Source organism: Cygnus atratus, chromosome 20 (assembly GCF_013377495.2).
Source record: "Cygnus atratus isolate AKBS03 ecotype Queensland, Australia chromosome 20, CAtr_DNAZoo_HiC_assembly, whole genome shotgun sequence".
Lineage (NCBI taxonomy): Eukaryota > Metazoa > Chordata > Aves > Anseriformes > Anatidae > Cygnus > Cygnus atratus.
This window is the reverse complement of record NC_066381.1, coordinates 10,847,701-10,869,784: the sequence shown is the minus strand read 5'-3', so window position 1 is coordinate 10,869,784 and position 22,084 is coordinate 10,847,701. Positions and strand designations below refer to the sequence as shown.

At 36.0% G+C, this 22,084-nt stretch overlaps 1 protein-coding gene across 3 annotated transcripts in view; it reads left to right on the top strand.

Annotated features, from left to right (window-relative positions):
- NF1 (neurofibromin 1) overlaps positions 1-22,084 on the top strand; it is a 100,665-nt gene that overhangs the window by 8,148 nt on the left and 70,433 nt on the right. For all 3 annotated transcript variants that reach the window (XM_035561132.2, XM_050714800.1, XM_035561135.2), the window contains exons 2-17: positions 2,095-2,238; positions 4,839-4,922; positions 7,203-7,393; positions 9,724-9,830; positions 10,034-10,101; positions 10,340-10,415; positions 11,020-11,177; positions 11,809-11,982; positions 12,444-12,566; positions 12,874-12,948; positions 13,824-13,955; positions 17,145-17,279; positions 18,078-18,191; positions 19,164-19,243; positions 20,604-20,727; positions 21,213-21,356. In XM_035561132.2, the coding sequence (XP_035417025.1) occupies positions 2,095-2,238; positions 4,839-4,922; positions 7,203-7,393; positions 9,724-9,830; positions 10,034-10,101; positions 10,340-10,415; positions 11,020-11,177; positions 11,809-11,982; positions 12,444-12,566; positions 12,874-12,948; positions 13,824-13,955; positions 17,145-17,279; positions 18,078-18,191; positions 19,164-19,243; positions 20,604-20,727; positions 21,213-21,356 (1,929 nt within the window). The remainder of the gene's footprint in view (positions 1-2,094; positions 2,239-4,838; positions 4,923-7,202; positions 7,394-9,723; positions 9,831-10,033; positions 10,102-10,339; positions 10,416-11,019; positions 11,178-11,808; positions 11,983-12,443; positions 12,567-12,873; positions 12,949-13,823; positions 13,956-17,144; positions 17,280-18,077; positions 18,192-19,163; positions 19,244-20,603; positions 20,728-21,212; positions 21,357-22,084) is intronic.

Sequence of the window (22,084 nt, the reverse complement as noted above, 5' to 3'; positions counted from 1 at the left end):
AGACGTTGATGTTAAATAGATTGCAAGTAACGATGCAATCAAAAGTATTGTTGAAAAAAACGTTTCAAGTTCTGGCTTCTTTGGTAAAGTTCATCTAGCATGTTAAATGTGGGCCTTTAAACTCAACAGCAAAGGTAGTGATGTTGAAGGGCTGGCAGAGACGGTCCTGGGCGGGTGACCGTGAGGAACGAGCCCGCGCCGTGAGTTGGGCAGGAGCAGAGCCCTGTCAGGTAGAGCCGCCTCAGAGAGACCTGCACAGGCCGCGTGCAGGGCCGAGGCCACCTGCAGGAGGCAAGCACAGGTAAATGTGAAATCCCGCGTCCAGGATGGAGCAGAACCGGGCATCCGCGAGGGCTGGGTCTGACTGGCTGGGACGTAGCTCTGCCGGAGAGCAGACCTGGCTTTACAAGGCCCTGGGTAACCAGATCTACAGCCCTGCTTTCAGCAGCAGCATGGACACTGCAATCACCAGGTCTTTTCCAACCCAGACTGCTCCGATTCTCCCTCTCTGTTTCCCCAAAGCAGAATTCTTGCTTGTGCAGAAAGTTCTGTTAACTCCTCTGGAAAGGTGCTTGGCTCCTTCTGAAAGGTCTAAGACGGGAGTAAGCCTAGGCTCATGCAGAAAGAGGGGTTTACTGGTCTAGGCCATTCCGTTTCTCCTGTTCTCCTGTTTTGCCCTCTCAAACCTAGAAGATGAAAGTCTGCATTATAACTTTCAGAGATAAGAAAGCCATGTCTCCTCTGTACGTTTTCTCTGCATTGAAAATAAGTTTTGATGGTTGTCCTTGTTTCTTTGTTGAAGAAGCCAAATGAAACTTAGTGTCTTGACTATTATATTTACGTACTTTGTAATATAGCTGGTAAAATGCTCCAACTGGCCAAGATACTGAAAGAAGCGTGCTGCAGCTGTAGAGTTCTTGTTAATTCCTTGGATTTTTTTTTAATGTCTTATTTTATTTTATTTTATTTTTGCAAGATACCCTTTTCAATGTGAAAATATTGCATTGTGGCATTCATTTTGAGCTATCGGTGTCTTTCAGAATACATGTTTATTGAGAATTCAAGTTGAATTTAGGACTTATAGTAGCACTTGATTAGGTGGGGAATTCTTGGGTCATACTTTGCAGTGTAAATGGTTCATGTGATTTATGAAAAGGAACAATAGTACTCATACCTTTTTTGTTCCCATTTTTGGTTCTTGTTCTTTTATGAAAATGTAGATCTTCAGTAAAATGAATTTTTACGAAATATTGCTTTCCACGTGTTTGTGTGATAGTTTGGAAATGATTGAGTCCAGCGAAGAGTATGGGAGGGAAGTGGCTAGTTTGAGACCCTCACAGAATTTGGGTACAGTATGAAATAGTGTCTGGTGTTCACTCAGTAGGATTGACATCGTGGTTCTGTTCAGTCACCGAACCTTATCTTTTCTGGAAAAGCTGCATTGCAGCATAGCCTTTGGTGCTGGCTGGTGAGGAGAGGTGGCTGAGGTGGGGCTCACGAGTCGAGGTTAGCTCTTGGAGTGTGTGTGGGGCTCCATCGGGAGGCCAGGCTCGGGGCGTTTGCCAGGGCTCCCAACAAGCCGCAGCCTGGGGCAGAAGGGGCCCCGCGGCTCTGGGCCTGCAGCCCTGTCCTCGGGGGCAGAGGACGGCCACGGAACCGCTGAACAGCTCGCCTCCGGTGTGAGCTGCTCGGGTTTTACCTCCGCTCAGCTCTCAGGACGCGGGTTTTAGCTTGCAGGTGTTACCCTTAGGAAGTCTTCTGGTATTTAACTAGTCTATTCTTCAAATAAAGTTTTCTCTTCTCAGAATTCTATCCTGTGTTTTTCTGCTCCTTTTGACATTTGATTTGTGGAAAAATTGTCACGGAGTAGAGGTTTGGCTTCAATTCAGAAAAAGAAATAGGCGAGTATGGGAATTTAGTTTTATACATATCTCTAGTAGAAAGAGAAATGCAGGTGAAATAATCAATTTGTTTGTAGTTGTCTCTTGTAGAATGTATTGCAAGGTTGTTCCTGGTGTCTTAAAAATTCTTAATCCATCTCTAAAGATGTAAGTCTCAATGTAAAAAGCTTATACTACTTTTCTCTTTTTGTAGCTTCCAATAAAAGCTGGTCAGCAGAATACCCACACCAAAGTCAGCACGGAGCACAACAAGGAGTGTCTCATAAACATTTCCAAGTACAAGTTCTCCCTGGTCATCAGTGGTCTCACTAATATCTTAAAAAATGTTAATAACATGGTAAGTTCTCTAATTTTGGATTGTTGGGTGATTTTCATAATGATTTTTATCTATTCGTATTATACAATCTCTGCAGAGAAGCACTGAAATTTAGTCAAAATGATCATCGCCTTTTACACTTCAATATTTTCTTTTCATCTTCATATGCCATCACCAACGGCACTGAGCTGTGTTGCCTATAAAGGTGATGAGATGGTTGTGGCAGAGGAAGGAAGGTGATTAAGGGGACTCTTGTGTCATTCATGGGAAGGGTCAGTAGCTGGGAAGGTGTGTGGCTCGCTAAGGAGCGGGTACGTAAGGGTACCTAACACTACCTTGGGTCTCTAAGCAGTGGTTAGATACCAGCTGTGCAAACCAGTGGAATGCATTGCTTGGTGGGAGGTGGGGGAGGACGTTTTCCAACACACGGAAAGTTGCTTCAGGTAGCTAGGGGAGCAGAGTGAACAAAGCTTTTAGAGGAATGCAGCAGGTTAACAGAGCTACTGAGCAGGCACGTTGAGTTTTTTTTCTCAACTGTCCTGCCAGTGAGTGACTCTGCTGGGAGAAGAAGGGAAAAAGATGTAAAACTTAGGTTATTTGAATTTTCCAGGGTGTTTGGATGCTTTAGAATTTGTGTTCATGTGTATAAAAAAAATACCAATTTAACAAACAACCAGCTGAATTTCTATCAGAACCATGTTAAAAAGAAAAAAAAAAAAAAGATTTGAAAACAATCTCGTCTAATATTGCCACTCTAGACTTACACTTCCAAAGGCATACTTTACTAGTCAGTAGCAAAAAGGAATGAAGAATTTGTAGAAGCGATACACATTGCTCCCATTATTATTTGATGTGGATTGCAGCCTCGTTGAACCACTTAATGTTGGTACTTGAGGGCACTGATGTGAAGGGATAAGGTTCAAGGTGATTTTTCTGAGTTCCAAAGAGAAATCTTTAGAGCCAAATGTCTTAGTAGATGTTTTCCTTCTGCGTACTGCTTTTGTCTTCTGCCTCTAAGGGAACCACGAAACGATTCCTGAAATCCAACAAAATACTTGAATTATCAGCAACACTAAAACTATCATTTAAAATAGATCTCAGTGAACCAAAAAGAAGAGAAGCCAGAAAGGAAAAAACCTGGTGCATATCCATAGTGTCCACTCTAGAAAAATAACTGTTGCCGTCAAGTTGCACAAATAGGAAGTTTAGGAATCCTTTATGAGGAGAAAGATGCAGTTTGATTTTTTTTCAAGGAAGATCTGGTTTTGGATTTGTGATGAGAAAAGCTTAGTTCGTTGAGTCACGAAGCCATCTGATGTGTGATCGATCATTTGGCATCTCCGCAGACAGGTAATGGAACCGGCCAAACTCTAGCAATACTTCTTTTTTTAATGGTTTTAGTAACATAGTTTGCAGTGAGCCCAGTTGGTTGTCAGTTATATAGAGACGTGCATCTGCTGTAACATTATGAAGGACTGATAAAATCAGAAAATAGGTTGCCCTATTATTAGTGATTTTAAGCTGCTTAAAACTACCAATAATCCCTTTCAAGAGAGAATTCATTATATTTAAACTCCGTAGGTATGAAGGAATGTGATATTTAAGATTGTCTGATAAGTGAGAAACCTATGTATTTAAAACAAGTTTCGTCTCAAAATCTATGCATCATAAATAGAAAGACCTTGTTTAAAAAAAATCAAAAAAAATCAACATTTGCTTTGTGCTGAGGAGCAAGACTTAAGGTTTCCTGTGTTTGATGGAATGAGCTACTGTATGAGTCAGCAGTATTTTTAAAGGATTCCTGTAGGGTGAACAAAATGGACCAAGAGACTGTCTTAATACTAGAAAAAAGTTTTTAGGGTTTGCACTCTGCTCAAAGTTGCAATGAGTTGAACTATCCTGTCATGCGGTTTGAGATGTGACTTCTTTGGGCGACTTCACGTTGTGTTGCATGTGCAGGCAGTAGTACCAATACAGGTTGGGCTAAATCTTTTCTGCCTTATTTTGCTGTCTTCATATTGCTGGAACTGGTCACTATTGCTGGCAATAAAATTGGACAACAACGTAAATGCTGGATGGAATTCTACCTCCATCCTGTTTCTGAAGTGTGGCATCTTTTTGGAGGGTCTCGTGTTTCTTCCTGTGGTCTCCGCTAAATTTTGCAGCACTTGAGTAATGTTGTAGATATGGATTTGTTGTAATGTCATTTCTGTTGAGTAAAATGTTGGCAATGAAATACAAAATTAAATAAGAGTTAAGAGTAATTGATACCACGGTAGTTTGTGAAAAGGTATAACCTTCATTTCTGAATAAAGAAAATGATGGTCTGAGGAAGGCAAGGGGCTGCAGCGCACCTCCAGTCTTACTTTGCAGTAACTGTTTGTTCCTTATTAGATTTGGCATTGCAGATTGAACAAAGATATTTCGTCAGTAATTTCTTCAGTAAATTCTTCAGGTTTTAATTCCTATTTCAATCTATTTTTTTGCTGGCTTTATTTCTGAACTTAACACTGGAGCGGTAAAGGAGCCATAACTTACTATGCCACTCTGCTACATTACTTTAATGCATTAAGAGTCAAATTTGTGCGTCTCAGATGAATCCTTATCTTTTCTTCTTCCAGAGAATATTTGGAGAAACTGCTGAAAAGAACTTATATCTATCTCAGCTGATTATCTTGGATACACTGGAAAAATGTCTGGCAGGGGTAAGTAGGCTTGCATAAGCAATTGCTAACTTGGTATCAAATGAGTTAGAGGGTATAAGTCAAATGTCTGTGTATCAGTTATTACTGGTACTAAAGTTAAAACTTTTGTCATTTAGAGCAAAGTGAAATTAATGCTATTTTAAAAATGTTAAAACTTTCTATAAATGCAAGTAATTTACATAATTGATAAATTAAGGATTTGTGGGATGTTTTTTTACTTCTTAAAATTAATAATAGTACCTGTGGTAGTAATGATTAGAAATACTTTTTCAGCTAAATAGATCCAAGTAATTTTTTGATTTCGGCCTTCCCAGTACTCAACTAATTTCTGGAGTTACAAATAATGTCTTCCTTATAACAATTTGTTAAAGAATTGCGGACAGCTGTACTCAGAGAGGCACTTGTGAACTGGAGTAAGATAAGGCACACGGATAAAGAATTAGATTTGGTTATCAAGTGTAGCTAGATTACTATAAACTTTGAATGCTTGTGATGCATTCTACTTTAATATTTTTGAATAGATGGTTGAAAAAAAAATTAATCCCACAACTTAAAAAGTAGCGTGATAGTAAATCATGTTAGAAGTAGTGGACAATTTATTATGAATATTTATGTTTTATAGTTCTAGGTTTTCTGCAAACAATGTTGATTTTTCTGAAGATTTCTTGTGACTTTCATTAGGCGAAATAATTTCATTTCAGTTTTTTGTAATTGTATATACAGCAGAAACTTTGCTATCGCTACTCTAAAAAATTACTTTTCCAGGTGTTTCCTAGTTTATATTAGTTAACTCTGTCCAAGCTTCCATTGGGAGTCCAATCCTGAGGTTTCCAATCAGCTGTGCTGAAAGGCAGTTTGCTATTACCTTTGGGATGTAAACGGTTGTACAACTCACTGTGTTAAACTGTGTAATTGCAAAGCCAAACTTCTCTGTGAGCAGAACTTGCAAATCTGTGGCTTATTCCTTTAACAAGAAGGATTTTTTTTAAAGCTGTATTCCTGGATGAATGTCATGAAAACATCTAGGCTCTTTGCAGTTTCCCTGTAATTGTTTTTGAAGGTTCTTTTTTTATAAGGTAACAACTATATCACAGTTAGGTTTGTCAAGCAGCATGTCTTGTATTACAGTACTGAAACAACCTGAATAATAGTGGATTCGTCTAAATTCACAAAAGATCCAGGTAAATACATTTTGCATAATAATGTTCAGCTGTAAAAGCTGAAGTAAATACCTTTTTTTTGGTACATTTTCTGTCTTTGATGTAATTAATCAAAAAAAAAAAACACCAAAAAAACTGTTTCACTTCACTTTGCTTGAAATGTTAAGTGTGCTTTTCCTGATACATGATGATATTTGAGCAGCCTAAAATTATGCTGAATGTTTCTTGGTTTGTCCATTCAAATGAGAGCAAGTTGAGCCAGTATATGTTCAATAAGACTGAGCCAAAGTTCTATACAAAGAGCGTTGTGTTCTGTGATATCTTCAGACGTATTTCTTGCTCACTGTTCTTGCTCAATGTTTCATCAAGTTCTCATGGCAACAGGACTCAGGTCAACTAAGTGGGAGTCTCTGAAACTTCCCAATTCCCTATGGTAAATTCATTGGTAGAATTTTAGAAAGCTTTAATGCTGACCCTTCTGTTAAATCTCGTTCTTAGTAGAGCAAAGTTTCACTTCGAATTCTTTTCTAAATAGTTTCCTTATGTCTCATACTGTACAAACTGGCAAAAATTGGATTTTTCTTTTTTCAGGAAATTAGAGACATTTTCCACTCATATAGAGCAATCCCAGGCAAGAGCAATGGAGGAGCACTTCTTTTTCTGTTCCTTTAAAAAAAAATAATAAATTGCTGTCAAAATATAGGGGTCAGAATAGAAAAGAGAAAGAGGAGTAAGGATGGATCTTTGCCCTTTGAGCTTCCATTCAAAGCCAAGATAGTTAATGCTTTACTGCTAATGTTTTGCATAGGCTGACAGTTCATTTCTCAAAAAGGAAGCATATTTCACTTCAAAACCTAGTTTGTTATTTTGCCCAGTAGTATTGATCAAGTTAGTGTCCTGTGTATTTTGGAGATTAATTTGAAAAGGTAACGTGATTTGAATGAGTAGGGTTATTGTTCAAATGGGAAGAATCCTTTTCTGTGTACTCTACTGTGGTCAGTGGTAGTGTGCAGGCAGAATTTGAAGTTTAGATTCAGGTCCTGTCCTACCAGTGGCAGATTTTTTTTTCCTCCAAACCTAGAAAATAGAATATCATGAACTACCAAATGTTTATTTTTAGCAACCGAAGGATACCATGCGACTAGACGAGACTATGCTGGTAAAACAGTTGCTGCCAGAAATCTGCCACTTCATCCACACTTACCGTGAAGGCAACCAGCATGCAGCCGAACTGCGCAATTCTGCCTCGGGGGTTCTTTTTTCTCTTAGCTGCAATAACTTTAATGCTGTGTTCAGCCGCATTTCCACCAGGTAGGTGTTTTGGTAGCTTGACTTAGCCACTGTATTAGAATGCCTACTAAATATTGCTGTCTAGAACATCTGTCATGAACTTCAGTCTTTCATTTTTGAGAAATGTTAACTGTTTAAGTGATATTTAGCAGGATAGTTCTTAAATGAAACCCATCTGTTTTTCAAAATTTTACTGGAGTTTCAGGTTAGAAAAGGTACCTGTTTCATACCCATTCTGGGTTACTGTCAGCATATTTTCTGTGAGCTGCATTTATTGTGCTTTTTTCTATCTCCTTTTGTAAATCCAAGTTAAATGCTATTTTAGAGTGAAACTAATCATAACCCAGAGAAGCGTATTGCTGTAGCCTAAAGTTGAATAATCTCTTGTGGATGCAAGGTGTTTTGGAGAAAAAAGGATGCTGAAGGTTATGACTTTTATCCATTTATTTATGAATTTAGAATGCAAAATTTCAGATTGTTTACAACTTCTGTTGGAGCCCTAAAACTCTTTTCCTTCCCATTTCTTCCCGCTTGAAGGTTATTACGTTAAGCCTGTCTTATGTCGAGGGGGGAACAAACCAGCTGGACTCGAGCATTGTTTGTTAGTTGTTGGAAAAGACCCATTTGTCTTCTGACTGACTTTGGTTTCACACCACATTTACTGTAAAAATAACTTTAAAACTTTTATACTTTTCTAAGTAAGAAGAGAGACAGTCCAACATTTCCGTCTATGCTTTGCTCTTTTTGCCATGTTCCAGGTCTTTCTGATGCTTCAGCATTTGACAGTCCATTGAAGTTGTGTATTGAGCTTTTTATTACTGAATTGCTTTGATGTTTTTTGAAAGTTGCTTGAAGCAGCTTAGCTCTTATCACACATTGTTACAGCTAGCAACATCCTTGATGTATTAGGAGTGGATTTTGCACACCCTTCTATGGTTGAATAGCAATGAATATGCCAATTGAATTGAAAAAAAGATTTATATGCTCCTTATAATGTAAACAAAAATGAATTCATTTTTTTGGAAAATATTTGCATTTTAGAAATCAAACTAAAATTATTTGAAATTTTAAGTATTTTCAAAACTTTTAAAGAACCCTTAATAACTTCAGTAACTGTTTCAAGAACATAGACTTGGCAGCTAGCATGGAGGATGTGGTTTTACTCAATAGGTTGATTATGTTCTGTTGCTTATAGAAAAGGAAACGATTTCTTTTGCTCCTTTTATAGGAAGTATTTTTCAGATGAGATTTTTTGACAGTCTTTGAATTTAGTCCATGAATCTGTACTTATTCATACGTCCCTAGCATGGTTTAGTTCTCAAGTGCCAACACCCTTCTTACCATGGGTTTGAGCTGGAGTGTAGTGCTTTTCCCCGACCTGCTTTTCTCTTCAAGATGGCCTGTACAGAAATAGTTAAATACTTGACCAATTGTTGCTGATCTCCACAGGGGTCAGCTTGCCGACAGTTAACATTGCTGATCTTTTGACCTGTGCTTCCTGTTTAGGCATATTTCTAGGCCTTGTACAGCAGCTGGGGGATTTTTGGCACGAAAAGCACAGCAGTGGGGACCTTCCCATTCCCAGCGTGGGCTGTTAAACTTCCCTGGCATTGAAGAAATGAAGAGCTGCTTTTGTGTGTAGTACTAGAAATTGCATTCCATGTCAAAAACACATCTGTAGCTTTGGAACAAGACACGGCAATCTTTAGTCTTGTGAGAACATATGATTTAGTTATTAGTGGGTTAGTATCTGATGAGAAGTTTAGTAAATCATCGAATACAAAAGTATGAAATGGCGCCATTGGATTTAGAATGGTATGATTAAACTTCATCCCCTTCCTTAGGCCAAAAAAACATGGACTTTTTTCATCTTAAAATACGGTTGTAGCTTATTTCAGTGCCATTAATTGTCATCAGTCATTGCTTTGCTCTAGAGAAGTTAGCTGGGACAAAACTTGTCACTAAGGAGCGGTAGTCTAAAGGTGTCATGTCTCCGTGATTGTAATATTTAGATGAAAAAATGGCAAGATTATAGCTACATTATGGGAGATAACAGAAGGATTTAGACAAAACTTGGGTTTAAACAGACTATCACCAGATGGTATGGGTGTCTTGTGAGACTTATCACTGGTATTTCTAGATCTGTTCTCAGTATGGCTGAGAACAAGACTTTAATATTAGCTCTTAATCATGCAAAATGTGTCTTTTGTTTCTAAACATGAAAAAATTTATAAGAGGGCATCGTCATATAATATTCTTCTGCTGTTCAACAGTATATAAAATCACAGGTGTGAGTTTATACCTACCTGACATCATCTGGTTGAGAAGTTAATTCATTTTGTATATTTTAGATTGCAGGAACTGACTGTTTGTTCAGAAGATAACGCTGATGTTCATGATATTGAACTTTTACAGTACATCAGTGTGGATTGTTCAAAACTAAAACGACTTTTGCAAGGTATGATGTGAGCGTGTTGTGTTTTTTTTTTTGAAATATATCTGTATATGACTAGTTGGAGATGATACAACAGCATTGATGCATGTATCTTTTTATTGCTGTGTTTTACTCCAAATATTCATATATATTTTTACTGAAACATTAAAAAATATTGGGGTAGCATGAAGTCATTGGTTTAAATGCAAAATGTTTTACCTTTACAGAGACTGTATTCAAGTTTAAAGCCCTAAAGAAAGTAGCTCAGTTAGCTGTTATCAACAGTCTTGAAAAGGCAAGTATTATAATATTTTGTTTCATTGCTACATTGCAGACTTTCTCTAGTTTACAAATATTTGCAATTCAGTAATTTACTGTAAAATATGCAATTGTACATCAGTTCAATGCATATGTTCTGCAAGAAATGTTGAGTTCTTAGAAGTAAGAGTAAAATCTCTCCATTTAAATACATAATTCAAAAATAAAAATATTTTTAAGCTCTGGAATGTAAAGATGTTTTTTGTTACCTGCAGGCATTTTGGAACTGGGTGGAAAACTATCCTGATGAATTCACAAAGCTGTATCAAACACCACAGACTGATATGGCTGGTAAGGCATAACAAATGATGTGGTGTTCAAAAGTTGGTTTTATTTTTTTCCTGTTAAGTCTTAAGGGTTTTTTTTGGGGGGGAGGGGGTGTTCTTTTGTTGTTGTTTTGTTTTTTCCCCCCAAGACATCCCCACATTCGTTTTTGTCCCCTCTTTGCTTCTTATGAAGCCTGCATGTTAGAAAAAAATTCCTGTCAACATTTTCAGAGCAGGCAGGGATGTATGGCTGTCTGATTTCTCTCTTGATGCAACTTTTAAATAGATTCATTTTGTGGTTCACAACACAAGGAAATATAACCCAAAAGCTGCAAACTCTTTAAATATTTTTCATCTAGGTACAGGAAAAACAACAACAACACACAAACCTTGATTAAAGAACAGTAACTGTATTTGTCTATAGTCAAAAAGTGATGAAAATTTATATTTTCAGATAAACCATGGCTCTACATGGTTTGAGCCCATTTATCTCAGGTAGCATATTACTAATATGCAAAATGGATATTTTTTTTCCGTGTAGGTGGAGCTATCACTCTGCTCTTTTATACCTATTATCTGCCTTTTCATAATTATAATTAGTGTTGAACTTGGGTTTATATTTTATGCAGATTGTGCAGAGAAGTTGTTTGACTTAGTGGATGGCTTTGCAGAAAGCACAAAACGTAAAGCAGCAGTTTGGCCACTGCAAATCATACTCCTGGTCCTGTGCCCAGAGATAATCCAAGATATAGCAAAGGATGTGGTAGAGGAAACTAAAATGAACAAGGTAAGAGAAGAAAAATATCTTAATTCTGATTTCTAAAGCGTGCTTGTCCTTGCTTATTCTGTATTTCAGATGTATTTTACTATGGTTTTTATGCCTAAAGCATATTAGAATTCCATACATAAATTTCTGCACCCTTTTTAAGTTCTCACCTAGCATATGTTCTTCCACTGTCAATAATTCATACAAATAGTATGTCCCGAACAATATTATTCTTCACTTGGATGTCTCCCTGGAGATTTGAATCCGAGTGTTGATTGCCTTGCTTCCACCAGTAGCAAGCTTAGCATAACTTCTAACTGGTATGCATGTATTGTACCATTCCAGGTTTCTGCAGTGTGTTTACTGTGTTCTGTAATTGCAGTACCTGTAGCAGATGGAGAATTTGATGTGGCTGCAAACACTGTGATTGCGAGTTGTATTCTGATTGCCCTAGAATTATCCAAAATGAATGTCTTTATTAAACATAATGTTTCTCCAAAATGCTGCATAAAGTTACTTTTTGCAACCCCAGTATCCATGACTTCTGATCAGGAAATGCAGTGATGTTAGTTTTAATACTGAAGTTTCTAAAAACCCTGACCACACATTACCAAAGCTTTGGCTATAACTATTCCCAATTTTAATTCTGCAGAAACTCTTCCTGGACAATCTCAGGAAAGCACTTGCAGGCCACAGTGGGAGCAGACAGCTGACTGAAAGTGCTGCTATTGCTTGTGTTAAACTTTGCAAAGCATCTACCTACATCAACTGGGAAGATAATTCTGTCATTTTCCTACTAGTGCAGTCCATGGTTGTAGATCTTAAGGTAAAAATATGTTTCCTAATTGCAGCGAAGAAATTTGAATTTTTAAATGCTGAAATTAGCTTCAAACTTCTTAATCAAATACCATAGTGTTTTTCAGATGAATGTTTTCCTTTTTTTCCTTAAATAAAATAAAGAAATGAGTTAAAGAGCAAAGGAGGAGTAGTCTTCCATTTCTTTGATGGATTTTATTTGGTCTCCATTAGGCCTCCTAAAACTTCAATTTGTTTGAGATGCTGAACTTTAAAATACAAACTTTTATTTAAAAAAATGCTTAGAAGTAGTGATTGGTTTGTTTAGTTAGTATTAACAAGAATGGCAATTGAATATTTGAGTCTTAAGTAGTAGATATTGGTAGATGCAATTTGAAGAAAGTGTAATTTTTAAAGCAGCCTTTTTTCCCCCCAGTACGATTTATTGAAAGTAGACAGGAATAATCTCGGTGTCTTTTTTTATATATATAGAATTTGCTGTTTAATCCAAGTAAACCTTTTTCAAGAGGCAATCAGAACGCAGACATAGACCTTATGATTGACTGCTTAGTCTCATGCTTCCGCATAAACCCTCATAATAACCAACACTTTAAGGTGAGAACACAACTTACTGGTAAGTCGTTCTCAACATACTGTTGATGACCTGTCTATTATCAAATATATGCAAACAACAGCTGGAAGTTTGTAAATAATTTCAACTGTATAAGTATCCCTTATTGACGATTCCCTTCATGTTTTCATAATTTTTTTCTTAGCTGGTTAGAGTTTCTTATTGTCATGTCTAGATTTGACAGTTTTGTCAATTTAATAAAAAGGCTCCAGTATGATTCTCATTGTGATATGAAAGATGGCAGAGAAAAATATGTTCCTAAGTGGCTTTTATGTATTATTTTTATTGTAGATCTGCTTGGCACAGAATTCCCCATCAACATTTCATTATGTACTGGTAAATTCACTCCACCGAATAATCACAAATGTAAGTTCTGAAAGTATTTAATTAGCCTATCTGTCTCTGGCTTCTCTTCGGATCCACATCTACTTACTAAATAAAATCTAAATACTAGACCAAATCTTGTTGCCTGTATCTATGCCTCAGAGTTGCTTGTTAATACACAAGCACATGCAAATCTTAGTTGGCACTATCCACCAATTGGATTCCCAGTTTGAGAGCTTTTCCTGATCAGGATGAAAATAGAATCAGTCAGTGTTAAGCAACTAGCCTTACTTAATTTACGTAATATTTTCTATTTCATTTATCCCAGCATGGTAATGAGAACTCTATTAAAAAAAAAATTAGACATTTTGACAAATAGGGAAGAACATGCTACTGTAGATGTGGTGGTGTATCTAGAGAAGTAATGAAGTTGTTTAAAGTTATATTGCTTTGGTATTTGTACACTTTCATAACAGGCACTATGCTTTACTCATGTTTAATGTGTTGAATAATACTATTTTTCAGATATTATCAAGCACTTAAAAGACTAATTTTCTATTTTGTTTAGTGTATCAGAATGATTTGAGCTCACATTAAGTGTTTGAAGTATTACTAGCTGTCTGTATCCTGAAGCCTACTGTGGTTTCCTGTATCCGTGGTTTCAGAGTTTGTGTTTGTTCAGAAGGAGAAGAAATATAGTAAGCAGCTGACTTGGAAGCATTGCTTCTGTTATACTTCATTTAAACGTTGACAGCTTTATCGCTACAATGAAAAAATAACACTTGTAATACTGTGTAAGATACTCATGTAAAGTTCTGTTATATTACAGCTTTATAACTTTGTTATCTAAGCTAAATCATAATGTAACTCTCATGTTACCAGTTTATCTTTTGAGCATTTCTGTGTTTTCATTCTAGTCTGCGTTGGACTGGTGGCCCAAGATCGATGCCGTGTACTGCCATTCCATGGAGCTTCGCAGCATGTTTAGTGAGACTCTTCATAAAGCTATTCAAGGCTGTGGGGCACATCCAGCAATTCGCATGACTCCGGTAAAGACTTGTAAAGAAGTTGTTAAAACACAAGCCTCTTGTTTTTCCTTTGTCTCCATTCCATTACAGCTTTTTTATTCATTAACTTTAGACTGGAAACTAGAGGGAGAAAGAACATTGCAATCCAAAAAGCAACAGAGAGCCAGCCATACATGTTCTGTAAACCTTTCAGATTTTGGTGCATTGACTAACTGTTCCTAGTCAGTTAATGACGTATGTTTCTCAGTTTTTTTTCATGCTGCTTTTAAACTGGCAGTATAGCAGTATTTCTTCTGTAACTGTCCTGTGGCTAACTGTTCTTTTTAAGCTTTCTTGCTGTGTGAATAGCTAGGTAATATGTCCATTTTTATTTAATCTGAGAAACAAAAGCATTCTGTATGTGAGCATAATTTCTGAAAACTGCAATGCTTTTACCATGATTGGCATGAATATTTCTTCATTTGTCTTGCTTAATTTCCTTTGAGCAAGTTGACTGTTTGGTCTTGGTGACAGCACCAAAGTGATCTAGACTTTTCAAACATTATGAAATAAAGCCAGTATTCCCGGTCACTTTAGGAGAAAAAAAAAAAAAAAAAAAAAAAAGAGGAAATTCAAATTTGTAGTTCATCCAGATTTTTTCAGTAAGTTCACATGCAGCTGCATTGCCTTTCTTCTGAACTTTCCGTGTAGGACTTCAGATGTGTCAAGTTAGCTCATTGGTTTTCTGAATTGTTTCAAAGTGTGTTTGTAGTCCCAAAGTGTTGGATGTTTGGTTTGGAAGAAGGCCTAAAATGTTGCGTGAAAATATTCCTATTGGGCTTCTCATACAAAAGCAAATGATCAAAATACTTTCAGTTGAAAGCTACAACTTGTTTAACTTGCTTTATATGTGTGTGTGTGTATATATATTTATATATACATATCTATATTCATCTGTAGAGAAAATAGCAGGGATGTTGTAATGGCAACTCTGACATTGACTGGTGGTGCTTTGTCTTCTGCTTCTTATTTTCTGTTCTTATTGGCTGCTGTCGCTCTCATGGTCAGATGCCAACCAGTCACTGTTTTGCATGGCAGTGGGCCTCTGTTGCTGTAAGTATCACCCATTGTAACTACCGCAGAAAAGCCTTTCATTGCTCTGACTTTTCTGTGCATAGTTACCACTGCAGTCACATCACTTCATCTCGGGCACGAAAGGTAGCGTGCTTTACGTGAGAGCACAGGACTGGAGAAGACCTCTTCACTGCTGGTCCAGCAGTTGCAACACCATCCCTTACACAAATCTGTTGAGCTCCTTGGTAGAAGTAAAGGCTTTTTGTTGGGTGTGTTCTTTTCTTTCTAACCCCTGCTTTTCCATCACGATGCTCTTCCAGAATCTCCTTGCTCTGGTGTTTAGAACTGTTTTCTAATTTCCAGCCTAAACTTATTTGCGTCTAAATTATCCCCAGGTGTTTTTGTTCCAGTGTTGTCTGTTAGGTTCAAACTGGTATTTATCCCATTGATGTCTGTGCAGAGAGTAGCCATGTCCCTCTCTTTGTTTTCTGATAATCTTTAGTTTTGATTGTGTGAAGTAAATAAATTGCTTCACAGAAACTTATCAGCTTCTTTTGGCATGTGCCTCTTCTCAGAATTCACTTAGCTGTACCAAATTAAGATTTTGCACAGAATGAGTTACCACTACCACCATAGTATCAGTTTCTTGATCAGATACTTTTTATGTGGTAAATTTTATTCTGTTTTCATATTAGCTGTTCAGCAAAATAGCAAGAACTTCTAGCACTTCTTGTAGAATTAAATTCTATGGTATCATGTATATACTTCAGTTATCTTGAGGATGATTTCAAGCTAGTTTAATTTTTTTTGCTGAAAATTTATAAATTTAATGAAAATGAAAAACAAGTTGATGTTATTGTTTAATTGAGATTTTATCAAATAAGAAGTTAGAATAAATAATTTTAAAAGCTGAATTTCTGAAGCGTTGTATTCTGTCTTGTGTTGAATATCCACAACATTTTTTTTTTCACGTTACTGTCTCTTAACTTTTGGTAAGAGTAAGTAAAAATACTAATGTAATCCCTGGTGACAGGAGTTTAAAATTCATGAAAATATAAATTCTGCAAATATATTGTAGAGAGATAAGAATCTTTTATGTTTGGGCATTCTGAGGACCAATTAATGCAAGTTCACATTTATGTATATATACATGTATTTTGTGTGCATATATATGTATTATATTTTTTATTTTCATATTTATAGTGTATATATACATATATATACACATATAGTCTTTCACACACTTTAGCATGTGTCTAGATTATTTTTGTTAAGATGAAGGTGCTGCAGTCAATTGCCATACAACAGGGTGGTTCACTTTGGGGGTACTGTGCACACGGTAGTATTGAGGCATAATCTTGATTTTGGAAAATCCTTATAACCAGTAGCATCCATATACACTTATTTCACGGCTAACACTCTGTATGACTATTAGTTACATGTATCGGTCATACTGTTAACTGGATTGTATTGTGTGAACAGCAGTGGTAGAACACGGTACGGTTCATAATGGAGTCAAATCAGAATACCTTATATGAATTCTCAGTACATACCTTAAAACATCTTCCATTTCAGATGAGGAGGTTGAATGGTCCAGAAACAGTTTACTGATTTTTTTCAAATGGAGCTAGCTTTTTTATTTAAAAGATGCATTGTGTACCTTGTGAAAACTGAAAGGTATATTTTTCAGAGGTTGTACAGATGAAAATGGTATCATCTAGACTGATTATGACAGGAAAATAGAAAATGATTTGCCTTTGAAAAAAAAAAAACCTTACCCTCTCATGTAATCAAGCTTACGTGGGATCCTTTTTTTGTCTTTTCTTGACCAGAGGAAATCCTCTAAATTCTTATTAGTCCTTCTATCCATTTTTTTTTGTACAGTTTGTCTTACACAAAATCTTTTCTTATATCCATCTGCAGATCACTAAAATATTTCTTAAGGAAAGTTTAAAGATATAATAGTGATAGTGTATGCATATTTAATAGGGTATTTTTAGGTAGAAGGCTATGCAACTATACTGGAGTGAATTGAATATAATTTATAACTTTTTCATGAGTTATAGATAGTACAACCAATTTGCTTCATAAGATGTTTAATTATAACTGCTCCATAGAGTACCTTACTGACAGTGACTGTGCTTTTCCTCCTGTCAGAGTCTTACATTTAAAGAGAAGATGACAAGCCTTAAATTTAAAGAAAAACCTACTGACTTGGAAACCAGAAGCTACAAGTTCTTGCTATTATCCTTGGTAAAATTGATCCATGCTGATCCAAAGCTTTTGCTGTGTGTAAGTATGTTATATTATTCATTCTATCCCAGACAAAATCATGACAAAACGGTAAAATTTACTTTTGAGGCTTCTAAATGAATAAAGATTAAAAACATAAACCTGACATCTAGGATACCTGTCAAAGCAAAAAGACAACAACAAAAAGAACCTGAGCAATCACAATGAAAGGGACCATAAAGCTCTGTAACTCTGAAGGGAGAAAAAAGGAAAGGAGAAAAGAACAAAAAGAAAACTAAAATCAGGCAAAAAAAAAAAAAAAGGAAAGCCATTGTTTCAGTGACTAGAAAGATATTTTCTTAGATCATTGCTAGTTTCTGTTAGTATTGTCTATGGTGCTGAGTAAAATAATTTAACAAGCCTAATGTTTAACAGTGTTTTCTTGTGAATTCATGCCAGAATGAATATTCCATTCTTTTCAAATATTACCTTGTGGCTTTGCAAATCTTGTGTATGAACTCCGTGAAGCTGCAGAAGTAAACTAAGTGTTGATAAAATCTGGTAATGTCTACACATGGAGAGCATGTGTTATGCAGTGTTGCCAAAATTAGGGTACTACTAGCATCTAATCAGTGTGCTAAATATTTTCCTTTTGTCTGGTCTGTTTATTTTTTAGTTTTAAAATATTTCTATTGTATCAAAGATATAATATGCAAGAGTATCATGGCTTAAAAAGAAATGAGATACTCTGTTAAAATCCACCTATTTTAATTATAAGACTGTTGCTTAGCAGTCAGTTACATGGTCAGTCATTGAAAAGTTTTACTTCTCAAAGGTGCTTTCCTTTTTGCTATTTAGAATCCAAGGAAGCAAGGGCCTGAGACACAAGGTAGTACTGCTGAATTAATTACAGGCCTTGTACAACTTGTTCCGCAGTCCAGCATGCCAGATATAGCACAAGAAGCCATGGAGGTAAGGGATAATGTTCTGTATGCCAAGCAGTTTGTTTAAACTAGGAAACAATTTGAAATAACTACTTCAGTATTGTTGGAGAACAATTTCTTTTTTATTGCCATTTTGACAGTATTCGAACAATTTTTGCAGCAATACACTTACAAACTTTGTGTTGTGTTTTTTTTTTTCAGAATTTGTTAGAAAAAATAGCCAAGATTTCCATATTTGTCTTTTAACTTGTATTTTCTCTAGTGTCATTGCATTTCTTTGCCTCCAAATCAGACAGCCCCATGTAGTAGGGGACTTCAGATTAGATATTTTGTTTGCCATAGTTGCTTGGGCTAATTAAGGGTAAATGACTTCTAATCAATGATTATGTTTGTTTTGAGTCTTTGACCAGTTGAATTTTTGAGATACACATTTCTTCTAAAAATTGTCTTCAATTTATAAATAGTTGATTTTTGAGGTCTTTTAGTTAATCAGACTAAATCAAAAGCAGAAATTAAAGTTTTGGCCTTAGTTCACCAGTAAGCCCTAGAATATGGTCAGAAGCTATTCTTACCCAGGTTTTCTGTTGTGAAGGGAATAATTACAAAGAGGAAAGTATTTACTTGTCCTTGGCAAAAAGCTTGAACTACAGAAATTTTGTTGTTGCTACCAGAAGTTTATGTCTGTAAGATGTGTTGCATTAATATTTTTGCAGTTTGGATCATTCAGTAAATATTGAAGTCAAAGCCTATCTTTTAAAAAGGTTGTGTTTCTAGCATGGGTTTGTGTGGAAATACAAGGTAAATCTAATTGGGAATAAAATAAAATACCTTTCACGTGGACTAACAGCAAACTGTTGTTCTGCTATATAAAATGCTTTTTATATCTTTTGGTTTTTTAAGCAATGTAATTGACTTGTGATTACACCTGTTTCTCTGCCTTTTCTTAAGTGACTTGTCAATTTCTGCCTTTAAGTGAGATGCTGTTCTGTTTTGAACATAGGCCTTGCTAGTTCTTCACCAGTTAGACAGCATTGATTTGTGGAATCCTGATGCACCTATAGAAACATTCTGGGAAATTAGGTAAGTTCACTCCTGTAAATTAGAGCAATAGCTGTTTTGATTTGTCTTCTCTTTTGCAATAGCTGTGAATGTTTTGAGAAAGCTATACAACATTGGCTTGAATCTGCAGTCAAAATGATTTGTTTTCTGATGACAAAGTAATATTTTCCTTATATTTCTTCCATTTAACAAAAAAAAACATAACAAATGTTTTGCTGGCTTTCTTAATGACTCTCTTCAGTCTGTTGTTAAGGTATAGCAACAATTATTCGTGTAAAAGGTTAAAGACTTGCCCTGCATTCAAGTGTTTATTGTTTGAACTCTGTTTTATCCTCTGTGGGCTGAGGGAGGGTAATGCAAAGCAATTCTAGCAGTGTGGATTTGCTGATCTTGACTCTGAAGCCCTCACCTAAGGAAGGTAGTAGTTTGCCCTGACCTGTGGTCTCCATTTGTCTTTGTTATGTATCTAAGGAATTTTTATTGGTTAAAGTCATCTTGCTTACTATAACATCACAGCAGCTGTTGCAGTTGATTTCTTGGAGAATATTAAAAAAAAAAAAAAAGTTCCAAAATAATCAGTTACACAAAAAGCTGAACCAAAAAAATAGGTAACTCAGAATTCTAAGAATTGCATGAGCTAAACAATTTAAGAAAAATATTTGGTGATCTAATCTGATTTGGTACAGGTGTTTGTTTTAGAAGAAAGGGAATTAAAGTCTAGAAGGAACACTTTGATGAGCATCAACAAATTGGCCTGCATGACTGCTAAATGTGGCTCAAGGGGCTTATTATGGGTTAGTTTGGGTGCTGAGTCCTACCTAGATGGGCAATAACTAAAACTCATTACTGTAATTTCTAGTAGTAGAAATGAGTTTGTGGTCTGTTCGGGCTGGGGGAAAAACCCATTAAAATTGACACTAATTTGGACCCTTTGGCAGTTTTAACAGAGAGTGTGAGGCCTGAATGGATATGAAGAAGGAACATCCCTAGATGTGTTCCTTCCAGAACAGAGTTGAGACACGTTATCAGAGCAGTGTAGGTAAACTTGTACTGCCACTGTCTGTGCTGTATCTGTTCTGTGGATAAATGGAGGACTTCTGAATCGACAGCCCTGGAGTCTGGACTTCTAACAAGTACCCAAATTGCTTAACTTCCTCTAGGGAACTATAGAGGCCAGTTGGGCGGTGGGAAGGGTCAGAGGGGTTTTGTCATTTAAAGTACACACCTATATTATATCTACTATACATTTTAAAAGAAGATGCTAGCTTATCTGTAGGATATTCATGCTCATTGTCTATTTCTATGTAAAAAGTAGTAATACCTTTATCAGATATTTTATTATTAGATGATAAAGCTAATGCTAAATTTCATTTTGCTGCAGTTCACAAATGCTTTTTTATATCTGCAAGAAACTAACCAGTCATCAGATGCTCAGCAGTACAGAAATCCTCAAATGGCTGCGAGAGATTCTCATCTGTAGGAATAAATTTCTTCTAAAAAATAAAGTAAGTAAACATTATCACCTATCTTTTGGGATCATTAAAATGAATTGGTCTCTGTTTTGTTACTGCTTTTATTTATAAGGTTACTTTTATGATGGAAAGAGATTTAGTAGCTACTAAAGAACTAAAGTAGTTCTTTACACTTAATTGCATTTAAACTATAATTATGTTTATGTTGGTATATATTCTGTGGAGTAAAACCAAGAAGCCTATTGGGATTTTGGGAGGCCCCAAGGAAGGAAGAAAAAGGCATGATGGTGTGCTTATATCGAGGTAATATGTTTTGAAGATGACTCTCAAAATACTTTACTTTCTTAAGGGGAAATGTCATTCTAAGATACCATTAATATGGGTAAATTTATAAAGCCCTCTGAGAACACTTACGTGAAAGGTGCTGTGTAAATGCTGTGTAAATGTGACAACAGTTCCTGAACTGCATTGTTTTAAAAGATAAGGTGATTAATTATTTTTCTTTCCTCTCTTTACAGCAATCAGACAGGAGTTCCTGTCACTTTCTCTTCCTTTATGATGTCTCTGGAGGTGGAACTAGTCAAATGTCTCTTGACCATGAGGAGATGAAAAGCTGTACTCCGGGAGCCACCCTCAGGAGAGGGAAAGGGAATTCTTCCATAGTAAGTAATATAGGATAATAATAATTATTAACATTTAGGGATAAGAAATTATGTACAAGTAGAAATTAAATCACTGGGGGTAATTTTTAAAAATATGATTATTTCTGAGGAGGAAAAGGCATACTACTATGTGCTACTGTTCTCTTTCTGGTCAGTAATCAGCTGTAACATGCGTAAGTTTTGAATCTAATATGCTGGTTAGTAATGAATTTCAGACTTCTAGAAAGTTGCACTTTTTTCACGTTAAAAAGTTGGTGAATCCTTTTTTCTTAGGATCGCACATAGCATCTCTACATATTTGTCAGTTGTTAATAAATCTGAAATCTCAATTTTTAATGTATTGCATCCAGTCTGAATAAACTGGGAAAGATCATAAAGTCAAACATTTCAGTAAAGTATACCCTTTGACAGATAAGTCTAGTGTTTAGCTGCAGGGAAGAGTGAAGAGGGTATTTAGAACATCTTTTATGAGCCAAAAACTTCATTCTCTTTTTTAACATACAATTTTTTGTTATCAATAAGACTTTGCTAAGTATGTGGTTATCTTTGTGGAAGGAGCAGTTTCTTGCCACTGTGTTTGTGCAACAGCATATACAGTAGAGTTCAGATGTTGGTTAGGATTGTTTATTTCTACTAGAATGAAAGCAGGTTTGAAAAACAATTTGGATTAAGAAAATTGCCATATTCCTAAGCAATATTACCGAATTTGGAATTCTGTGTTTCCCAAG